Source organism: Micromys minutus (assembly GCF_963924665.1).
Source record: "Micromys minutus genome assembly, chromosome: X".
Classification (NCBI taxonomy): domain Eukaryota; kingdom Metazoa; phylum Chordata; class Mammalia; order Rodentia; family Muridae; genus Micromys; species Micromys minutus.
Genome location: NC_137970.1, coordinates 45,108,111 through 45,132,410, shown reverse-complemented (window position 1 = coordinate 45,132,410; position 24,300 = coordinate 45,108,111). Strand labels below are relative to the sequence as shown.

The window sequence follows — 24,300 nt, the reverse complement described above, 5'->3', positions numbered from 1 at the left end:
CATTGGACTGAACATAGGGACCCTAATGAAGGAGCTGAAAGGGTTTGCAACCCCATGGGTAGAACAAAATTATCAGCTAACCAAACCTACCACAGCTGCCAGAGACTAAAACACCAACATGTTTGGTTCACATGAAGAGACCCATGGCTTCTGGAAAATATGCAGCAGAGGATAACATTGTCTGGCATCAATGGGAGGAGAGGCCTTCGGTCCAGTGAACACTCATTTTCCCAGTGTAGGGGAATTCCAAGGTGCTGAGCTGGGAGAGGGTGGTTGGGAGAGAGGGAGCACCTTCATGGAGGCAATGGAGGGGATGTGATTGGGGGAAGGGGATAACATCTGAAATGTAAATGCAGAGAATATCTAATAAAAAATAAGTTTAAAAAGTGTTTGTTAGGTTGGAGCACCCTTTGGCTATGTGCCCAAGAATTGTAAAGCTGGATCTTAAGATCTATTCCCACCTTCTTAGGGAACCACCACACTGATTTCCTTAGTGGCTGTATAAGTTCAAACTCCCACTGAGTCAGCAATGGATCAGTGCTCCCCTTACTCCACAACCTTGCCTGTATGAGAGCTGTCATTTGTTTTATGTATCTTAGCTATTCTGACCTGTGAAAGATGATATTGCAAAGTAGTTTTTATTTGCAATTACTTGACTAAGGACATTAACAATTATTTTTAATATTTAATTTCTGTTTTATTGATTTTTAGCCCTACATTTGATTATTTTTGCCATGTTCTCCTTTTATATATGATTTTTTTCTTTTTGTTCTAGAGCTTTGAGATGTGCTGTCAAGTTACTAGTATGAGAGCTCTTCATTTTTCAATGTAGGCATTAGTGCTATGAATTTGCTTGTTTAGAGCCATCTTCATTGTGTCCTATGTTTGTGTATGTTGTCTATCCATTTTTCTTTAATTAATTTTACACTCCAGGTTTTATTCCCCTCCTGGTCCACCCTCCAACTGTTCACATCATATACCTCCTCGCCACCCCCCTCTGTCTCCACAAGGAGGATGTGCCCACACCACCCCTCCCTACCAGACCTCTAAAAAACTCCCTGGGGCCTCCAGTCTCTTGGGTGTTAGGTGTATCTTCTCTGAGTCTAGACCCAGCAGTCCTCTGCTGTATATATATGTTGGGGGCCTCATATCAGCTGGTGTATGCTGCCTGGTTTGTGGCTCAGTGTGTGAGAGATCTCAGGGGTCCAGGCTAATTGAGACTGCTGGTGGTCTTCCTAAGGGGTCACCCTCCTCCTCGGCTACTTCAAGCTTTTCTCTAATTCAACCACAGGGTCAGCAGCTCCTGTTGATTAGTTGGGTGTAAGTATCTGCATCTGACTCCTTCAGCTGCTTGTTGGGTCTTTCAGAGGGCAGTCATGATCTTTTTGTGAGAGCTCCATAGCCTCAGTAATGGCGTCAGGCCATGGTCCTCCCCTTGAGCTGAATCCCCTTTGGGCCTGCTGCTGGACCTTCTTTTTCTCAGGCTCTTCTCCATTTCCATCCCTGCAGTTCTTTCAGACAGGAACAATGTGGGTCAGTTTTGACTGTGGGATGGCAACCCCATCCCTTATTTGATGCCCCGTCTTTCTGCTGGAGGTGGGCTCTACAAGTTCCCTTGTTAAGTTATTTAATTGCCTCTCAACCATTTGTGTGTTTCAGCATTTGAGAAGTCTGTTTAGATTTATATCCCACCTTTTTAACTGGTTGTTTTTTTTTTTGATGTCTAGTTATTTGAGTTTGTACATTTTAGGTATTAGTCTTCCATCAGCTGTATAATTGGTATGTATATTTTCCTATTTTCTAACCTGCCACTGTGTCTGAATGATGCTGTCTTTTCCCATACAACAGCTTTCAGCTGCTTGGTTAGAGTTACTCCAAGATACTTTTTTGAGGCTATTATGAAAGGTCTTGTTTCCCCGATCTCTTTTGTTTTCAGCTTATCCTTTGTATATAGGAAGGCTACTCGTTTTCTTAATTTTCTATTCTTCTGCTTTGATGAAAGTGTTTATCAGCTGTTATCAGCTCCTTAGAATTTCTAGGGTCATTTATGTACACTATTTTATCAAGTAAAAGATCCTTTCAAATGAAGATACTTTGGCTTCTTCCTTTCCCATTTATATTCACTTGATCTCCTTTAGTTATCTTATTGTTCTAGATAGACTTCAATTAATATATTGAATAGGGATGGTGGGGTGGCTAACCTTGTCTCCTTCCTGATTTTAGTGGAAATGCTTTGAGTTTCTCTCCATTTAAGTTAACATTAAGCCTAGTTGGCTCTGGGCATGTAAACTGTTTTTATTATGTTGAGTTATATCCTTTGTACCCCTAGTCTCTTTTACCATAAATGGGTGTTGGATGGTTTTCAAAGGTCTTTTCAGCATCCAGGAAACAATCGTGTGGTTTTTGTCTTTATTTTGTATAGTGAATTGAATTTATTGATTCTTCTATGTTGAACCATCTCTGCATCTTGGGATAAAACCTACTTAATCATGTTGGATTATCCTTTTGGTGTGTTTTTGGATTCAATTTAGAAATGGTTTTATTGAGAAATTTCATATCTATGTTCATAAGGGAAATTGGTCTGTATTTTTCTTTATTGGAACACTGTGTGGTTTAGATATCAGGATAATTATGGTCTCATAGAAAGAATTGGTCTGCCTTCCTGCTATTTCCCTTTTGTGGAATAATTTGAAGAGTATTGCTGTTAATTCTTTGAAAGTTTGTTAAATTCTGTACTGAATCCATCAGACCCTGTGTTTTTTTTGGGGTGGGGTGGTGGTTAGGAGACTTCTTTTTCAGTAGGGGTTATATAGGTCTGTTTAAATTGATTGTCTGATCCTAATTTTACTTTGCTAGGTGGTTATAATCTAGAATTTTAACTGCTTTTCTTAGTATTTTCAGTTTGGTGGGGGTACAGATTGTCTATCTTTCTTTCATGTCTAATTTTATTAATTTGGATCTTTAATTTGGCCAAGGTTTTATCAATCTTCCTGGTTTTCTCAAAGAACCAACTCTTCAGTTTCATTGATTCTTTGTATTATTTTTGTTTGTATTTTATCTCAGCCCTGAATCTGATTATTTCTTGCTATCTACTCCCTTTGGATGTTGTTCTTTTTCTAAAGCTTTCAGGTGTTTCATTTAAGTTGCTAATATGAGACTTCTCCAATTATTTTATGAAGGTACATAGTGCTATGAATTTGCTTCTTGGAACCACATTTATTGTTTCTTATAAGTTTGGGTATGTTGTGTTTTCATTTTAATTCAATACTAAAAATTTAGTATTTATTAGTGTCTATCTTGACAGATTTTTATTCAGTTTCCATCACTATTTAGCTTTAATCTGTGGTGGTCAGAATAGGATATAAGGTATTAGTCCAGTTTTCTTCTATCTTCTGACCCTTGCTTTGTGAGCAATATAATCAGTTTTGTAGAAAGTTTTATGAGGTACTGAGAAGGTATATTCTTTTGTGTTTGAGTGATATGTTTTGTAAATATCTATGAAGTCCAGCTGGTTTATAATATCAGTTAGCTAAAACATTTCTTTAGTTTTAGTCTTGATAATATGTTTATTGGTGAGATTGGGGTATTGAAGGTGCCCAATATCAGTGTATGAGGGTCAATGTATGATTTAAAATGCAAACTTTTTTTTTTTAACAAATTTGGGTGCCCTGGTGTTTGGTGCATAGATGTTAAAAAATGCATTGTCCCTTTGGATTTTTCTGTTGAATATGTAGTGTCCTTCCCTGTCTCTTCTGATTGGTTTTGTTTTGAAGTCTATTTTTGTCAGATAATAAAAATGGCTACTCTGCTTACTTCTTGGGTCCATTTGTTTGACATATTTTTCCATCCTTTTACCCTGTGGTGATGATGTAAAGTGTGGTTCTTGGATACAATAGAAGGATGGATCGTGTTTTCAAATGTGTTTCTTTTTTTTGTTGTTTATATCCCAAACACTGTCCTACCTCCTGGTCCCTTCTCACAGTCCCTCCCCCAGTTGTCTCTGAGAGAGTGGGGCATCCCCAGGTATGCCATTCTTTATAGGTTTTCAAAGTTTTCTTCTGTTTTTTGTTTTCTGTAATTCTAACCTGGGTTTCTTCTTTTCTTTTCCCATTATTTTTGTAGATTTCATCTTTCATAGTGTCCCAGATTTCCTGATGTTTCTGAATTTGCTTAGATTCACTATTTTCTTTGACTGAGGTATATATTTATTTTATCATATCTTTTGTGCTTGAAATTTTCTGTCTGTAAGACTTATCTCTGAGGTCTTTGTTTGACTTTGTGAAGTTTTCATTCCCAGTTCTACATCAGTTGGGATTTTCTTTAGTGTTTCTATTTCTATTCCCCTATTCTGGGGCATCAAGCCTTCTAGTGGTTTTATTTCTATTTTCATGTTTTCATAATTTCATTCACAGACTTCCTTAATGGACCCATTTATATCTTCTTTTACATCACTGAACATATTCATAGTATCTATTGTGAAGTCCTTGTTCTGTGTTTCAGATATTGAATTTCTCGGTGCCTATTGTAGTAGTGGTGCTGGGTTTTGGTGGAGTCATATTGTGTTGTGTGCTCGTGATTGTGTTTTTGTGCTGGTATCTAGGCATCTGGGTTTGAGACAATTGTGATTGTGATTTTCAGTGTTATCAGTTCTTCCTTGGGTGGGGGTTAAGTTCCTTCATTTCTGGTGCCATCTCTGGATCTTAGGAAAGCCTAGTGGCTATGGCTTGCCTGGTAGGGAGTGCTTCTGAGTCCTTTGTAGGTGTGGCCTCTCAAGGTCCAGATAGAATGTGTTTTTAAGTATTGAGGACCAATAGAAAGGAATGCCGATGGTCTTGTAGTGGGGCTGGGACTGAGAGAGGCCTTGTGATTAGGTAGAATCTCCCAGAGGTGGACTCTGCTCCAGGACTGTAGATGAGACTAGGGAATTTCAAATGGAGGGCAGCAAGGAGAGTAAAGATTACCTACTTGTTTTCAGGTTGGCAGCGTCAGAGGTCCTAAGTAGAGAGTACATCTGGGTATTGGTGGGTAACACAATGATGGGGTATGGAAGACTGCATCTTAGAGATTTCTGCACAGTTTCAAGGGAATAGAGGCAGAAAGGGAGGACAGCAACTGTTCTGCCATGGGGGTGGATCCAGCAGTAAGTACCTTTAATCACTGAGCCATAACTTCTGTCCTGTTTTGTTTACTTTTTAAAAGAAGGGAAAAGACAGGATCTCATGTGGCCCAGGCTGTCCTTCAACTGGCTATGTAGCCAAGGTTAGCATTGAATTACAAGTTCTTCTCCCTAGTACCTCCCAAGTGATTGAACGACAGGCACAGTTTTATATAAAAAATTGTTTTGAACATTGGGCCTACTATGGTAGAAGGGAGAGAAGTGACTCTGGAAAGTTGTCCTCTGGGGTGTGTGTGTGTGTGTGTGTGTGTGTGTGTGTGTGTGTGTGTAAGGCATATTTTACAAAGTAAAATTAAGTACACAGGGGTTAGAAAGATGGCTGCATTTAAGAGCACTCATTGCTCTTCTACAGGAGAAGGTTCCACTTGAAATTCTAGGGTACAGTTCCTATTATCAATGTGCCATCTCACAGTCAACTATGACTACCTTTCCTGGGGATCAGATAGCTAATCCTCAACAGGCAACTCACATAGTGGATAGACATATATGCACAAAAAACATTCATATGCATAGGATAAAAATAAACTCGTTTGAAAGTATTTTTAAGATAATACTTGTCCATTCATAAAATTAAATCATTTCTTACTCTCCAGAGTTTTCTGTTAGTGTTCACTGTTTGCTTGTTTGACATTTCAGATTTAGAAATTCTATAAAATGGGTATTCTTTTGTGAACCTACTGAAGTCATTAAGAAGTTAGTTCACTGGCCTTCTAATGTTTGGGCAGCAATTTCATTAAATAATTTATACTAATGTACTTCTTGATGTTGGCTGCAGCATGCCTTATGTGTTCTTGAATATGTTTTTAGTGCTCAACTAGACAGTTTATAATTTGATGTTAGCTTACCTTATGCTTTTCTTTTGGCTTGTGCATGGTTAGTCAGTCATGGTTGATCAGTATCTACTCAAGTCTATCTTGGGCATTCACAAATCTCAAGGAATGTGCCCATTTGAATTCAAAATTATCTTGCAATATTTCTAGTAAAAGCTTGGGGCTTTTCAAAACAACATGTGAACATGCAATTTTCTACTTGGTTATTCTCCATTTTTTTAGCCAAATGTTTTGATTGCACTCCTAAACCAATTTGCTAAGCTGCTTCATGCTACTATAATTTAAAATAATTGTGGCTGATTGTTTTTAGCACTATCCATACTGCCTTTTAGGCAGAATTAACTTCAAGCCAGGCAATGAAGCTCTCAGGATCTATCAAACTGGATAAATAGAGAAAACACCTTAGAGTTAGGACTTGAAACCTCTAGGCCTATTTTGGTCCCACTTTAGTGGCTTCTGAGCTATTGGTTCAAACAGTTATTGCAGTTGTGATGCTACAAAACATGAAGATGATGCATTTCTTAGGATAAATTTTGTGTGTACCACAAATGAGATTTCATTTTTTCCTTGACTAAACAATGCTCAAGTAAAGCCTTTAGTTGAGTATTCACAAGAGATGTGATAAGAAATGAGCCAGTAGAAAGAAATGAAATGCCAAAGACTCAGGTTGTCCTTAAATAGTGAGAGTACATTTTTATTAGTCTAAGAGGTTGGTACCCCTAAAACCTCCTGGGAAAGGGACAGTGTGCCCACCATGCAGGTTCTGAGAATCAGATTTTATAGTTAAGAGCAGTGAGCAGGCAGAAACTGCCTTTGCCAAACCCAGAAGCTGCTTTTGGTATAAACTGAATTTTGAAACTGCAGGGTGGGGGGAAAGTCAGATTGTCTGGTTTTGTAATCTCCAGGCTCCAGGGCACGCAATTTCGGGGGTTGGCTGCTTTCTCCAACTTCATGGTGGACAAATCTCTTTGAGAACTTTGGCCTGTTTTTATGGCCATACTTTTGGGGAGAGGATTTTCTTTATTCCAGACCCTGCACATATAAAGAACAGAGGGTGTAATTTTCTGTCTGGCTTCTTCTTGCTGGCGGAGTGGGTATTGTTTTAGAGTTTGGAGTCTGCAGTGACTACAGAAGAAATATTATTTTTATTGTGTTCTCTATGAGTAATGGCAGTGATTTGATCCAGGAAGAACTTCTATAAAATGTTGAAAAGACAGGGTAAAACATAGGGTCCAGTAAGAAGGGGGGATAGAATTAGGGGTAAGCCAGGAGGAGGAGCTTGTTGAATTTTCTGAGCCTGGTTCCTAAGTTTTTGGACACTATTCTTTAATTAGCCTAGATTTGTTGGTATAGAAGCAGCATTGTGATGGAGGAGGGCAGAGTTTGTTCCCTTTACAGCAATCAAGAGATCTGGCCCTCTTCAATTTTGGTGTATCACTTTGACCAGAGGATCTAGTTGATCCCTAATTGGTGTCAAGCTGATCCGAAATTTCTGAGAGCTGGTTAGACAGGATAAGTGATGCAAATAACCCCCCCTCCTACTGTTCCTAGTCTAAGTCCTGAACTAATGCCCAGAGTTGCGCAGGAAGAATGAGTTGGATGGCCTGGCCCATTCGCCAGCTAAAAGGTATTGATGTCAAGGAGGACCTGACAAATAACAGCCAGTTTAACTGTGAATAGGGAAGGTGGTGGCCATGTTAAAGGATTTCCCTAGAGCAGGGAAGTTTCTCTTCATCTTCAACAATACTGGGAACTAGCAGACAATTCAGTCAGATGGAAAATGGGAAGACCAGTTAAGTAGATAGTGCCAGGAGGGTCATCTGGGATAATGTGGCTCAGAGAGTCATCAAAGGTGGTCATGGAAAGGTTGCATTGGTAGAACTGGAGAGAACTGACAACACTGGACATTGGGAAGGGAGATCTATGAATACATTAGGAGGCTTCGTGAAGTAGGCTTAAAGTTCCTAGAGCAAATGTTGGGGAGGACTGAGTTTTACAAAATTTTACCAAAGCATGAGCATTATATCTCATTGAGAAAGCCCTCATACTTTTTCAAGGGTCCCCCAGTATCTTTCTAGGTGAAGTGAAAGTTTAAGAGCAGTGTAAGCTAGACCAACACCAGGACAGGGAATGATGAGTTAGCAATCTGAGGTAAGCAAAGACACATCCAGCAAGTTGACAGAGGGCTCTTTGGAGTCCCAAAACTCCGGTCTCTCTTCTGGTCCTAATTTTATTTTGAGAGAGGGTCTCACTGCATTGTAGCCTTGGCTGTCCTGAAACTCTCTCTGTAGCCTTGAACTTAGAGATTTGCCTGCTTCTGCATCCTGAGTGCAGGGATTAGAGGTGTATGCTACTGAATTTAGCCAGGGCTAGGTCTTTACACTATAATGTAAGGTGGATCACTTTGAACAAAGCCAGGATGACTGATGGCATCTGTTTGGCCTTGTGTTCATCAGCCTGTCCATTAGTAGCAGGGTACCCTACTTGCAGGAGAAAACCCCACCAGGCTTTTGTTTTAATTCAGTAGGCTTTTGGCTCAGTCAGCTATCTTGGAAGTTCACCATTTTTATTACCTAGTCATGGCTTTTTTTCCTAGCTGAGTGCTCATCATAGAATCTAACTCCTAGTCCCTCAATCCCATCGCTCAGAAAGTCACTCTAACTTCTGTTAGGAAGTTTGGGGTGCAGACCAACCTAATTGCTTCCAAGTTGTCAAAGGGGGTGATATAGAAGGAGCAGCAGATAGTCTCTCAGAGGAAAGTTTATGTAATAGGTCATGCATGATTAATTCTAACAGATAGCAAAGATACAGACATAAGGCAGCCATGTGATGTCAGGGTGCAAGCTTAGAGTGTACTGTGTGAGTGGGGGAGTAGCTGTAACAAACAAAAATCCAGACTGTTGGTACTACTATAATGTTTGCTTAGATCTTAGTTAAAATATTTGGGAAAGTTTCAGCATTTTTCTAGGAAGACAACAGAAAAGAAAACCATATTAAAACTAGGCTTTGTCATAGATAATAGCAAGGCTGATTATTATTATTTGGTCACCATTGCCCATCACAAAATGCAAGGCTATTATTAGTTTGGCTCTAAAGAGCTTAAGGCATCTTTTATTGGCAGGCATAAGTTATGAAGTTAGACATCTGATCCTCTTTATTATAGTATTTTTGGAAAATTAAGAGATAAAATTAATGAGGAAAATACCTTGACAGAATAACATATTTTGTTTAGTAAAGTGAAATGTAATTCTCTAGCTTGCTGACCTGTACACTAGAGCCCTGTTCGTTACATTAGACTCCTGTGTAAGGAACAAACTGAAGGAGCTGAAGGGGCTTGCAATCCCATAGGAAGAACAACAGTATCAACCAGCCAGAGCCCCCCCCCCAAGAGCTCCCAGGGACTAAACCTGTAGTGTCCCAGTATAGGAGAATGCCAGGGTGCAGGGAGGTGGGAGGGAATAGGTGGGTAGGTGAGGGAGCAACAGCCTCATAGAGGCAGGAGGTGGGGAGATGGGATAGGGGGATTCTGGAGGGAAAACATGGAAAGGGGATAACATTTGAAATGTAAGTAAAGAAGATGTCCAATAAAAGAAAAGTCAAAAGGTGAAAAAAGAAGCTTTGTAAAAAAAAGTCAGAGATAGCATCTCATTGAAGAAGAAATGGAATTCCATCAGGCTCTTTTTGTAATGGGATTATACATCAATGTCCCAAGGATTAGGATGTTCAAGAACATACTGAAGTTATATGAGATTCACTAGTGATAAATAATGTCTGAGGAATGTAACCTTTGGACTATTAAAGAATCATAATGATAACTTTAATCCTGGTTATTTGGTTATGCTGAGTATTTTAAGTGATGTAGGTTGTAAAACTTAATTACATTTATTAACTGTTAAGGCCAGCTGAAAAATTGGTCTACTGATCCTCAGGGGTCACTTTGGATGACATGGAATCTCTAGCTCCTTTATTCTTTTTTTTTTTTAAACCAGTTAGTCTATGTCAGGATAAAACAAGGCCTTACTTGACCATTGTTTTACTTGGAGACATGAAAGAAAATTTGTTGACCTTCTTTTTTGTAGACTGGACATTGGTTAGAATTCACCAGATAGGACCTCTATGGCCTCCCTGAACAAGAAAATGGGTGATTCCCCATGGTTACAGACATTTTAAAAGATGCTTCTCAGTCTCCTGGGATCTAGTTGACCTGGAGGACAAGATGCAAGATATTTCATATTTAAACCTTATAAGTCCATCAGTATAGACCTCCAAGTAATGTTATTGAACTCCCAGAGGACCACTTAGATATATCAGTCTGATTAATGAACTTTAGTTACACATACAGTTTAGCCAGTCCTTGTAATTGTTGGTCTTTGACCTTAAACACTATATAAGGAATTTTAATGGACCTTTTTTAATTCATAGAAAAGCTTCAAAGTTTGATAAAAAGACTTGAATTGCTTTCCTAAGCATTTGAGGGTTTAACTTGCTCCCTTTGTCTAGGAGGAAAGGCAGGGATTATCCCTAGAAATATATTAGTTTTCTTTTTACCTTGTCTGTAGTACACATACAGATGAGTTCTCTACTTTAAGAGAGGCTAGTTCCCTTATAACCTTTTCTGTTTTACAGATGATAAGCACCTGAAGCAGAAGAGAAAGGATTTAAAAACAAGCTACACAATGCTGAAGGTCCTGTTGTTTGTAGTAATGTAAACTAAAGTAATCTCTTGTTCTATGCTGGGGAGAGGAGAGGTGGGGCTCCAGATTTGTGTCAGTTAGTCTGAACAACTGAAAGCTAATGAGAAAGAGCCAGGCCCTTGGCCTGACATATGTGCTGAGAGTTCCCTGCAGGTTCCAGGGAAGATAGGAAAGGAGCATATTGTTCCAGGATAGATAGAGGAGATGAAATAGAAGGAGGCTCTCCCTGATTTCATGTAAGTCTGTAGCATTTAAAAATTTAGGAAAAAAATAGGAAGAAAGCACCATAATCGTTTATGGATATACTTTTTAAAAATTCGAAGAGGGCTATCTGGATTGGGAGCGGTTCTTTGTGATTTATCATATATAAATTGGATTTAACTCTCTGTAAGCTAGAGACTAAAACACCAAGATTCTCTCACCACCTCTCTACCCACCTTCGTCAGACCTGTGGATCCTGAACCATACAGACCTGCTTATCAGGAACCATATAGCCCAAGGATACCCTTCAGAGGTCCTTTCTCAAATACCCACTACAACAGAACTTCCAGGCAGCAAAGACATCCAGAGAGAAAATGACCTTAAATCCAATCTTTAAAACATGGTAGAAGCCTTTAAAGAGGAAATTAATAAATCTCTTGAAGAAATAAGGGAAAGATATAATCAAACAAGTGTGGTCTTTAAGGGATTTATTTGTTTCCTCTTTAAAGACATACAGGAAAATACAATTAAAGAGGTAAAGGAAATAAAACTCTTCATGTTCTGAAAGTGTATATAGAATCAATAAAGAAAACACTAACTGAGGGGAATCCTGGAGATGGAAAACCTAGGGAAGAGAACAGGAACAACAGATTCAAGATCACCAATATAGGATACAGGAGTAAAGGGCTGGAAATTTTTTTTCAAACAAAGGGACCCAGGAAGAAAGATGGAGTGTTTTGATATCTAATGAAATAAACCAAACTTGATCAAAAGAGACTGGGAAGAACAGTTCATATTCATCAAAGGAAAAGCTTCCAAGATGATAATCTGAATTTGAACATCTATGCCCTAAATACAGGGGCACCCACATTTCAAAAAGAAACATTCTTAAAGCTTAAAATCACACATTGAACCCCATTAACAGTGGGAGACTTTTTTTATCATTAAAAAGTAGTGAAGACTTTATTTTTACTTGTTACATTATGTTTAGCTTCTCCTCCAGAATTATTAACACTAAAACAGTAGTATAGGTTTCCTGATAATTTACACAACTTACATTTCTGGTAGTTGATATTGACATGACTTCTGAAGATAAAACAGCTCAATTAGCTACTGTTAAAACATCATTTTGTGACTCCATCTCATTTTCATAATCCTTTGAAACATCACACACAATGTGGAGAGAAATTAAACATGACAGGCTGTCTAGGGAGTTACATTGCAGCTTGTCCCCCTTCCTTGCTGATCTGAATGATCCTCTGGGGATGGGGACATGCTATAGTTTTAAATAATGTTTATGAAAGTTCAATGGTGGTAGAAGTAATCCAGTTAAAAATAGTCTTCTTCCTACAACTTTGTTACCTACCACAGAAACGTAATTCTTGCTATAACTTTGGTTGATAAATGTGGTGATATTTCAATGAGAAATAATAAAGCTTAACAGAACATTATTACCAGTGGGAGACTTTTAAGACCCTACTCAAACCAATTGACAGGTCATCCAGACAAACTTTAAACAGAAATAACAAAAGACATTATGAGTCAAATGGATCTAACATCTATCTATCTATCTATCTATCTATCTATCTATCTGTATATGTGTGTGTGTGTGTGTGTATAGAGAGAGAGAGAGATAGATAGATAGAGAGAGAGAGAGAGAGAGAGAGAATATTTCAACCAAACACAAAAGAATATACCTTCTTATCACATCACTGGTACTATAGGGGTACCAAACCACCCACAAAACTTTCAACTCAAAATTAATTCTGTCTACAAGAAATGCAGGGATGGTACATAGAGTAGAGACTGAAGGAATGGCCAAACAGTAACTGGCCCCACTTGAGACCCATCCCATGGACAAGCTCCAATCCCTGAGACTATTAATGATAGTGCTTGCAGACAGGAGCCTGTTGCCTGCTGAGAGGCTCCATCCAGCTGCTGACTCGGGTAAATACCCACAAACAGTGGTTGGTGCTTGGGGACTTGTAGATTGTCCTGAAGCTGTTTGTATTTTAATGTTAATTTGACTTCCCTAAGAAGGGCTGCCTAGTCAGGTGACTATAAGTGAACCTTCCCTTTTTAATTAGTAAAATAAAGGAAAGCCAGTGACTGGGCTGGGAGAGGGAAGTAGAGAGGGCTGAGAGCTCTGAGGAGGTCAGAGGATAGAGGTTAGAGGTCATGGCTATGTGGAGGTTCCCAAGGACCAGCTGGACCCAGGTGGGGTTTATTGGTGTTAAAAGCTATGAACATTAAGGATTTTACAGTTCTAATATCTCATATAGAAGGGTAGTTTGTATCTTTATCTATTTGATGCAATCTTGTTATGTGAGGATTTGTGGATTGAGAGTTGAATATATAAACCTGTATGAAAAGCTATTGGGCAGTAGAGTTGTGTTTGTGTGGGATTTTGGGGTACAGAAAAACCCCAGGACAGAGGAGGAGAACCGGCAGTAGTAAACTGCCAAGGGAAGGGAGTTGATGTGCCAGGGTGGGGGATACCGAGGAGGGCCTCCACCCTTTCAGAGGAGAAGGGGGAATGGAGAGTGTGGGGAAGGATTGTGGGAGGGGGTGACTGATAGGGATGTAAAGTGAATACGTAAAAATACAACAATAAAAACAGACATCAAAAAGAACTTATAAGGTGAAATATTCTTAACCCCCTTTTTTGATAACTGAATGGTAAAAGCAAGGCATCTAGTGTACCATGTGTGCCATGGGGCAAAGCTAAAAGCTGACCAATGTGAACAACACAGTTTTAAGGTAGTAGTGGAAAAAAATATTTTTAGAGGAAGATGGGTTTGAATATACCAATCAGAAATATCAGGCATTGAGACACAGAGTCTGAATCTTTAGCCTCTTTTTCCGCAAGCTTGATTCTGCCTTGGCCATAGCATCTGCCCACTGTCAACAGCTTGTCTACCACCTTGCCACTTATTTCAAGTCCCTCCCAGTTGGGATCTGTGCTTTCCTACTATCCATCCCTGGACCACTGTAAGTCTCACACTGGTAGCTCCCTTTGTTAACAGGCTGATGTTGTGAGCGCATGACAGCCTCCAAGGTTCCTTTAGCCCACATATTCTATAGATGTGAAGAGGGGGCATGTGGAGGACAATGTAACCAGGGAGTAAGGAAAAGTTTGAGCTTGTCCTCTAAGATGTCCCAATGTGGCTTAGTTGGTAAGACAGTTGTTCTCAAAATTCCAAGAACATATGGATTCCCTAGGTATTGTATTAAATAGAAAATTCGGATTTATTAGATCTAGAGGTGGGGCATGGCCATGTGTACTTTCTTCAAGCTCCTAGGGGATGCATTGTGACAAATCTGTAATTCACTCTTGGAGTAGCAAGTGTCAAGAGGTTTGTTGAACAACTTGCTGAAGGTAACATTTTAAAAATTGGCCAAAATAATTTCTCTAAAGTGTATACTGATGTGAATTTTTTTGTGACTTTTTTGCTAGCATTGGCTATTTACAAATGCAAATTGAAAGTCATTAACAAAATCAAAGTATTCATCTAATCATGTAATCACACTTACATATTTTCAAAATTCATTGCTTTTTTGGGGTTTGAACCCTTCATAAATAGAAGCAGGGGAGGAGGGATGGGAGAGGGGAAAAAAAGGAATAACATTTAAAATGTAAATACATAAACATCCAATAAAAATTAATTTCAGCTAAAAAATACACTGTGAATTCTGCTTGACAGTATTCTATTTCAGGCCTCCATCTGATGACTGTGTAAAATACCCAGGTAGTATCTATGTTGTCATGGAATGGACAGTGGAAAGGCAGGTGGAGCACTTGACTTCTATATCCAGCTTTCTTAGATAAGCCTTGAATTCTGAGTTTCACATGTATAAAATAGATCTAATTGGGTTTTTCTGTAGGATGATTACTTATATTGTTGTATGCAAGATAAGAAAATATTAGCATGTTGTGCATAATGGAGAGTTCAATTAAGTTGTTTCAAGACAAGGAGGAAAGGGATCAGGATGAAAGTAACGGTGCTAAAGTGTGTAAGATTCCTTTCCATGGCTGTCCCGTTTGTTCAGACTCTTCTCTTCATACTGTTTAAAATCCTTACTGTTCTTGCACAAGCAGCAGCAGCTATGCAATGTCCCTTCGTGTTTCCCTTGTGTGCTGTAATTGGGAGGAGGGACTTGCTGAGAGGATAGCAGTGCTGACCATCTCTACTTTCCTTTGCAGATTACTCTTCTGCAGTTCAGAAATTTTCTCAGACACTCCAGTCATTTCAGTTTGATTTCATTGGAGACACACTGACCGATGATGAGATTAATATTGGTAAGTCTTCCGGAGCATGTGGCCATACAGTTTTTAAAAGCCATCAATCCCCATCTAACTTCCTTCCATTCTGGTTAAAAAAGCAGCATAGGAATCTATCTACTTATCTCTTCTGGTCTAATGCAAGGCCCTGGATGACTGCTTAATAGTGTTAAGAAAACATCTCATTTTTTTTCTTTCCTTTTATTGGCTTTATTAAATTTACATTTTAAATGTTATCTCCTTTCCAAGTTTCTTCTTTGGAACCCCTTATCCCATTCCTTCTGCCCCTCCCCTTGCTTCTATGAAGGTACACCCCCTACCTACTCCCTCCTGGGGGCATTGAGCCTTCACTGGACCAAGGGCCTCTTCTTCCATTAATGCCAGACAATGCCATCCTTTGCTACATATGCACCTGGAGCCATGGGTCTCCCCATGTGTGCTCATTGATTAGTGTTTTAGTCTCTGGGAGTTCTGGGGTATCCTTTAAATCATCTTAGCCATGTGATGTTGGACAATGTATTTCCCTTCTTGGAGTCTCATTCTTCTGCAAAAGAGGGTTAATCTCTTTTTCTGGAAGTCATTGCAGAGGAAATTGAACAGTGGAAGTAGAAGGACCTTTGTGGTTTTTATTCTGATGAAAGTTAAATAAGGACCAGCAAACTATGGCTCTTGTATCAAATGCATTTCCCTATCTCTTTTTGTATGTGATATTGGGACATAGGCACACTTTATCTAATGGGTGTTTTGTTTGGCAGGGCAGCTTTGGATAGTAGTAATAGGGACCAATAGCTCTTAAATTTTAAGATCTTTTACTGTACTTTCTGAATAGATTGAAAGAGTTTGCTTGGCTCTTGAGTTGAGTTTGGTATAAAGTATTTGCTAGGTTCGTCATCGTGGTGCATTCCCTTAATTCCACCATCCAGAAGCACATGGAGTTCTTTGTGTTCAATGTAAGCTTGGTCTATACAGTGAGCTCCTGGGCAGCAAAGGCTACATAGTGAGATTCTGTATTTATGCAAAGGGAGTATGAGAACACTGAACCATAAGCTGTATGAGTGATACACTGTTAATTGAAAAGACATGATGTGTGCAGTTTTATATTCCCCAGGATTAAAACACAAAACATTATTATAAAATCTTATTGCAGCCAATTTGAATGATATATTAATATATAAAGGATACAATTAACTATCCATGCATAGTTAGCAGCATAGTGGATATACTGGTATATTAACTTTTGAATATATACTTCCATTTCTTTAAATTTTTATTATTTTAAATTTACATTCAAATGTTATCCTCTTTCTCAGTTTCCCCTTCATATCCCCTATACAGCCCCCTTCCCCCTGCTTCTATGAGGGTGTTCAACCCACCCACCCCTTCCTGCCTCCCTGCCCTGATTCTCCTACACTGGGGCATTGAGCCTTGGCAAGACCAAGGGCTTCTCCTCTCATTTATGTCAGACAAAGCCATCCTCTGCTAAATATGCAGCTAGAGCCATGAGTACTCTTTGGATGGTGGTTTAATTCCTGGGGGCTCTGGTTGGTTGGTACTGTCTTATGGGATTGCAAACCCCTTCGGCTCCTTCAATTCTTTCTGTAATTCCTCCACTGGGGACCCTGTTCTCAGGTCAGTGGTTGGCTGTGAGCATCTGCCTCTGTATTTGTCATGCTCTGGCAGAGCCAATCAGGAAACAGCTCTATCAGGATCCCGTCGGCATGTACCTGTGTCTGCTTCAACAAAACATCCTTTCAACCATGTCTGCTTCCACTAAATATCCTTTCATCTGTCTGCCCCAGCAAAACATGGTTTCCAAAGAAACCAGAAATTTCTACTTTACTTGTGCTCATTTGGCTTTCTGCATTCCTCATTTTTATTTAGGCCAGGACACTAGACCACTGGATGTTGCTGTACATACTTGGAGTTGGGGCTTCTATCCTCAGGTGACCCTCTTTGGAAACTCAGTCAAGTCCAGATGTGCCTACTAGGCAATTCTAAATCTTATCAAGTTGATAGTGAAGATTAACCATGACAGTGAGGATGAGAAATTGAAGGAAGGTGTGCACAATTCCTAAATAAATGTTAGCAGTATAAAAATTATTTTTAATATCAATCCAATTTATTTTTCTATTATTTATTAGAGTTGGATGAATATGACATGTGATTCTCTTCTGTTAAGATGACTTGGCACTATGCCCATTAACATCAACACCAATGAACAGAGCTGGGAATGGTTCACTATTGCTGTTTCTGCCCTTACTTTTCTGAACATCATGATCAATGTTAACTAATACTGTATAAGAAAAAGGGCATATGCATGTAGCATGACTTACTGGTAAAGAAAAAGGGACTTCTGGCACTGCAGTGTTTCTTCGGGCATCTGTGGTCTCCCTGATAGCTTTTGGCTGTGATATCTTGATTTCATTTACGATAGCTCTTTTACTAGGCTATGGTATGCCTGACAACTCTAGAAACTTCCTAGATACCATTTGACTGTTGCTGTAGCAGATATGCTCAACTGTTTTTACATTGTAATTCAACATTGTCACTTACAAAATGCACAATTGAATTGAAAAAAATTAAGCAAGTTCACAATTTTGTGTTTGGGCTTGAATCATAGCTATCCTGGGGGTACTTAAAGCCTGCAGACCACGAGTTGGACATCATTACAGAGATGATGACTCAGTGGATTAGATTTGATTAAAGGAGGCAGGAGACTGATTTTAAGAATTTATTGGCTTATTGTAGTCACTGTTTTTTTTTTTTTTTTTTTTGCGTTTGTCATTTTCTAAGCTGAGATTTTTGGCAGTTTGAGAGTTTGAGGAGGAAGTGACAATGCTTCAGCATCTGGGACTGATACAGTTTGATGGATTTGAGACAAATTCTGGGGTCTATTTTGCTCTAGAAACTGGTATAGCAATGTGTGCTATGTCCTACTAGCCTTAAATTGTACATCCTCTGTTTTACTGGGAATATTTTCACAAGTCTAGTTAGAATGGAATATAGACTTAGAATGTTAGATTTTACATTGAATATCCAGAGGGCCCAAATCTCCAATAATGAGTTATGTACATTTGCTCATAGTCAGTAGCAGTTACCTGGGTGTTGTGGTCTGACTGAGAATGACCCCCCCCTTGGGCTCATGTATAAAAATTCTTGGTTCTCAGTTGGTGGAAATGTTTGAGAAAAGAGAAGGAAATGTGGCCTTATTGGAGGAGGTGTGGCACTTGGAGGTTGGATTTGAGGGTTCAAAAGTTCACCATTGTCAGTTGCCAGTTAGTTCTGTCTCTTTCTGCCTCCCTCCCTCTGTCTGTCTGTCCCTCCCTCCTTCTCTCATACTTGTAGATCAAATGTAATCTCTCAGCTACTGTTTCAGTACCATGTCTGCTTATTTACTGTCAGCTCCCCACCATGATGGTTAGAGACTGACCCTCTGGAATTGTAAGCCCCAAGTAGACATTTTCTTGTATAAGTTGCCTTGGTCATGGTGTCTTATACAGTGATAGTAAAGTAACCAGGACAGTAAGAGCGATGGAAATGATTCTAGAGCTCATACAACCCAAGACTTCCCTGCAGTATTGCTTGGTGTTCAGCTTTAGGTATTACGCTGAACAGTCTGTGTTCAGTGGGGAAAGTGTAAGGCCAAAGAAGGACATTTATTTCTAGAAGTTGTTTGTATAATATACCTCAAAGTTATGAGGAAAAAATAAATTATCCATGCAGATCAGAGTATTTGTAAGTTTGTTTATAGAATACATTTGAACCTTCATTTTGTATTGGCCTTTTCTTGGCTATTGTGGCTCATTAGATGTTTTAGTCACTTTTCTCGTTGCCATGACAAAACACTTGACAAGAAGGTTTGATCTCTCACCATTTGACAGTCCAGTTCATCACGGTGGGGTGCTTGAGACACCAGCTCACATCATATCCACAGGAAGCAGAAATAAATGAACATAAGTAAAAAGTTCAAGTTCTTCTTTAAGTCTAGGACCCAAACCCATGCAATGGTGCTGTCCATGTTTAGAGTGGGTCTTCCAACACAGTTTTTCTAATCTTGATAATCCCTCACAGATATTCTTAAGAGACTCTAACCTAATCTAGTTAATACTTTCCAAGTATGTTCTGAAGCTTCTCTCTTGCATTTTTTTAATCCTATAAAATCGAACAGATTAACCATCAAAGAAGCCAAGGTTTTTGGAGTCCTGTGTCTGTTTCACATTTGACTTTTTTTTATTAGCTGTGGGATGTCAGCAATGGGACTTTAACATGTTGACTTTCCATGATTCTCTTCTGTGAATATAGAGTATACTCTACCTCATAAGGTTTTGTAGAAGAAATCCATGCTGATCAGCAAATCATTTAGCTTGGTGTCTAGCATGTAGTTGCTGATCAATAACTGAGAAGTCTTATTGATCCTGTTAGAAATTTTGGAGAACCTGATGTGTGGAAAAATATATTGGCTTAAAATTGTATTTCCCCAATAACAAGGAATCTGTGGATTCATACAAATGTCCGTGCCACCTGGCACCTGAAATAATATCTGGCTTGTCATTTCTAAAATAGCTCTGCATTAGAATCATCTGGGAATCTTATTGATTCATAGTCTCATGGTCCTAGTCCAAAAGAATAAAAATCTTGGTTGTAGTACTAACAGCTCTGATTTCCACAGAAAGGATAATATCAGTAGGCATTCAGAGCCCCATGACAGGCTCTTTTAAATTGTACTTTCTTGGTTCCTTAGTGTCTTCCGTCCACCCAAGTTCAAAGAAAACAGCTATTTATATTTTGAATCCATATAAGGACAAAAACAATAGGCATGCTAAAATAGATGGAGTAAAGTATATTTATATTCTATGAAAATTTTACACATGCATACAGTGTATTTTGATCATCTTACCCTGCATTACTCATTAACTGCTTCCAGATCCTTCCTCCTTTCTCCAGTGGTTTAGTTTTTAATGGATGCTACCCCAAATAGAAAAAGGAAATAAATAAAATAAAAATGTTCCCAGACCTTTAAATCTTAAAGAAGTTACTTTTGAGGAGGAGGGCTTTCAACTATTCAGGGACATTTGACAATAGCTATCCACCTCTACACTTCTGATTAGAAGCAGCAGATATCTATTAGACCAGACCATCACCTAAATTTAGGTCACTGGAGCTCCTCTCAGAGATGTTAAGTCCTATTGCTTAAGACACTATGTACTATGTACTTTAGACAAAGGGCCCAGAGGCTTTGAGCTGGAACTTCAGCCTCATCATGGTACCGTAAAGGTACCATGCTAGCTTCCTAAAGAGGAAATAGTAGGATCAATAGTTCTTCCTACCTATGATGCCTATGGACCACAGCAAAGATCAGCATGCACAATAACCCTAAGGATGCAGTAGTGTCATGCATATCTTGGCAGTAACCAACATCTTTCTGATTGGACTTAAGGCTGGCTAAACAAGAAGGACATTTATTGTGCCTGATTCTGGAAACCTAGCCAATGACTCAGGATTAGTGAAATGGTGGATCTTAGAGGTGAACCTACAACCATTGCTTTCCTTAAATATGAGACCGAGAGAACTACAAACCCTGTAGAAGATTTAAAAAAGAAAGACAGCAAATATGGGGGAAATGTTACAGTAAGTTATTATGCCGGGGGGGGGGTGGTGGAACTCAGGTTCATCCAGACAAGATCTAAAAGTGTATGTTTTTATCACATGCTGATCTTTGGCTGAAAGATTACCTGCAGTGATAAACAATAAGTAGCAATAGCAAAAGAAAGTGAGGAAGAGAAGCTAAAGGCAACTTTCAACAAAAAGTCACAAAACATACAGACAGGAAAGTGGGCCACTTTCTTTTTGTGGGAAGGGTGACTTTTGTTATTTACATGTATAAAGTGGGCATAGAAATGGCACCTGGCAGACTGATAGCTCGCATCTGGCAGGTAACTGAATAATGATGGGGGGATCTTCCTGGCCTTGAGTTCCTTCATGACGATGAGCAAAGGGTCTGTCTCCCCTTCCAGCTCCACTATTACTTGGCCACACATTGTGATCTGGAGAGCCGGAATGTCCAGCACTTGGCCTCGCTCATACTTGGTCATGTCTGGAGTGGTGATATACTTCTGGTTGGCCTGCAGTTGTTCACCAGACGGGAGAATCTCAACATTTTCCTAACCCTTCTCCTCAGCATTTTCCAAGTCGTCAAGCCCTTCGTTCTCTTCCATGTCATCAAAGTCATCACCATCAAAATTGTCCTCATTGTCTGACATGATGCCTTCTCTGCACTGGCGGGTCCAGGGCGCAGAGCAGAGAAACATGTGCTTCAGCCCCTCCCAGCACCACGTGTGGTTTGCTAAGTGTGCCACTTTCAAAGGAAGGAAAATAAAAAAATAATAAAAAATAAATTAGAAATGTAGTGGTTTAATCCTGGTACCTGTGAGATAGAGACCAAGAAGTTTAATGTTATCATTGTCTATCTACATAGCTATTTTGAGGATAGTCTGTAGTTCATAGGTCCTATTTCCAAAAAGAAGAGATGTAAGACATACATACATACACACACACACACAAGAGGGAGAGAGGGAGAGAGAGAGAGAGAGACATGCTGCAAGTCCTGTTAAAGCTATTTTGACCAGTTTTAGTGTAGACTATTAGAACTGCTTGCATGGAAACCCAGTCTAAAAATAATCCAGAGAGTAACCTAATCCAGACCATAAGAGGAAATGCTTTTAGGGCTATTTTTGTTTTTAAGACAGGTTTTCACACAGGGAAGACAAGCTTTGAACTCACTGTAGTTGATTAGGATGGTGCTCTTGCTTCTGCCACCCAGATGCTGAGATTACCAGTGTTCACCACCACCCGTGGTTTTTTTTTTTTTTTTTTTTTTTTTTTTTTAATCTTAAACTTTAGAGCCCCTCATAAAAGTCTATATGTTTCATCTGTGGCTTAAATTTTTGCTACAGCCCTGAGTGGAGCCACTGGGTTCTAGTTTTTCAAACAATATATTTTAATTTTAAAAAAATATATGTTGAGGGGAATACTTGGCAGGGTTGTTCCAAGAGACCAGAAGATGGTGGCCAACCCTTGGAACTAGAATCAAGGGCAGTTGTTAGCTGAGCCACTATACGTGGGGTGTGTGTGGGGTACTGAGAACTGAAGTCCAGCCCTCTGAAGGAGCAGGAAGTCTTCTTTACTGATTAGCCACTATCTCCTGGCCTCTGATTTTATTCTTGGAATGACATTTTATTCAGTCATCTTCTTTTGAAAATGATTAGTGAGAGGAGTAAAGCTAGCCATAGCTCCTCTTCCATTCTTCCCTTCTAACTTATTGATAAGTTCCTACTATACCATTAAGGCTGGCCTCAGATTCACAATCCCCAGACTTAGCACTCCAAATGCTGAGATTATAGGCATGTCTTACTGTGTCTAGTTTGCTGTATTAGGATATTGTCTCATGGTTTTCATTGCTGTGAAGAGATACCACAACCAAGGCAACTCTTATAAAGGACAACATTTTATTGGGGTTGGCTTTCAGGTTCTGAGTTCCAGTCCTTTATCATGGTGGGAAGCATGTCACCATTTAGGCAGGCATGGAGCTGGAGGAGCTGAGAGTTCTACATCTTGCTTTGAAGGCAAACAGAAGAAGACTGTCCTCAGGCAGTTAGCAAGAGAGTCTCAAAGTCCACCCCAACAGTGAAACACTTTTTCCAATAAGGCCACACCTCCTTCAACAAAGCCAGACTCCTGGGCCAGCCATATTCAAACACACACACACACACACACACACACACACACACACACATTTTTTTTACATCCCAATTGCAGTTTCCTTGTCCTATCCCTCTTAGTCTTTCCATTGAAAGACCCCCGCAGAGGGGAGACCCTCAGTCAAGTCTCCGGATAACACAACCCCCCAAGAACTCACGAGACCATCTTTGCTGCTATTACACGAGGTTTTTTAGTGATCCAGTGCACTGGGGTTGAGACTCATATCCCACGCAGGGGTAGAGGAGTCTGACCCTGAGTGGCTGAGAGAAAGGGTTTTTAAGGAAAACAAACCACAACGGGGGCGGGGGGGGAGGCTGGGGGTTGGGGGCGGGGAGTACATCATTGGAGAATACCAAAAATACCAGTGAAGAAACCTAAGGGAAATACCTGGTTTCTCAAGATTGCCTATAAGGTGAAAATTACCAGTGAAGAATTGCAAGGGGAACATCCAGTTTCTAAAGATTGTTTATGATGTGTTATTTAACTTTTATGTTTTTATGGTCAGTCAGTTTCTGAAACAGAGTCACTCTGACCTTAGGGCCATAAATTCTTTTATGGTCAGCCAGTTCCTAGAATAGAAGGATAGTATTGCAGAGCTGGCTAGGTTACATTTTTGGCTCTACTCTACCTGCTAGGGGTCTTCTACTTTACTTGTTAGGGGGTCAGGCTTTATCCTGGTCTTTCACCCTCACCTCTCCTTATTCATTCCTTCTGTTTCTCTTCAGAAAAGGGCATTGGTATCTACCAAACATGGCATATCAAGTTACAGTAAGCCTAGATATCTCCTATTAAGGCTTGACTAGGCAACCCAGTAAGAGGAAAAGAATCCCTAAAGCAGAAAACAGAATCACAGATAACCCCTTCTCCCACTGTTAGGAGGAGTCCCACAAACAAGAAGATAAAGCTTAGGTTGCCTGATTCTGTGGATTTTCTTGTATCTTTGACCTACCCCTGGCTCCTACAATACTTCCTCTCCTTCTACAGGATTCTCTAAATTCCACATAATGTTTGGTTGTGGTTTCTACATCTGTTTCTATCAGCTGCTGGAGAAAGTGTCTCTTATGATGATTGGACTAGGCCCCAATCTATGAGTATATCAGAATATTACTAGGAATCATTTTTTAATATTAAATCTTTGGACTATCCAGCCTGTGCGTCCTTCTGCCACCCAAAGGCAGTATCTGGGGGAGGATAAAGAGAGTTCTGGAAGAAGCAACTGCAATCATTGGAAGGAGGAATCCCTGGGATGAGATACAAATTTACTACAAAGGAAACTCCCAGGAATCTATCAGGACTCTAGCTAAGATTCCTAGCAATGGGTGATTAGGAGCCTGAACTGGCCATCTGTGATCAGGCAAG

The 24,300-nt window shown here is 39.6% G+C and overlaps 1 protein-coding gene and 1 pseudogene across 5 annotated transcripts in view; one reads left to right on the top strand and one right to left on the bottom strand.

The window, feature by feature from the left end:
• The window catches only part of OPHN1 (oligophrenin 1), a 287,931-nt gene that overhangs the window by 78,109 nt on the left and 185,522 nt on the right, over positions 1-24,300 (top strand). For all 4 annotated transcript variants that reach the window (XM_080909908.1, XM_080909906.1, XM_080909905.1 and 1 more), the window contains one exon: positions 15,106-15,201. In XM_080909908.1, the coding sequence (XP_080766034.1) occupies positions 15,106-15,201 (96 nt within the window). The remainder of the gene's footprint in view (positions 1-15,105; positions 15,202-24,300) is intronic.
• On the bottom strand, positions 21,052-21,443 carry LOC308415778 (DNA-directed RNA polymerases I, II, and III subunit RPABC2-like; annotated as a pseudogene). Its single transcript has one exon. The product of its transcript is annotated as a DNA-directed RNA polymerases I, II, and III subunit RPABC2-like (transcript).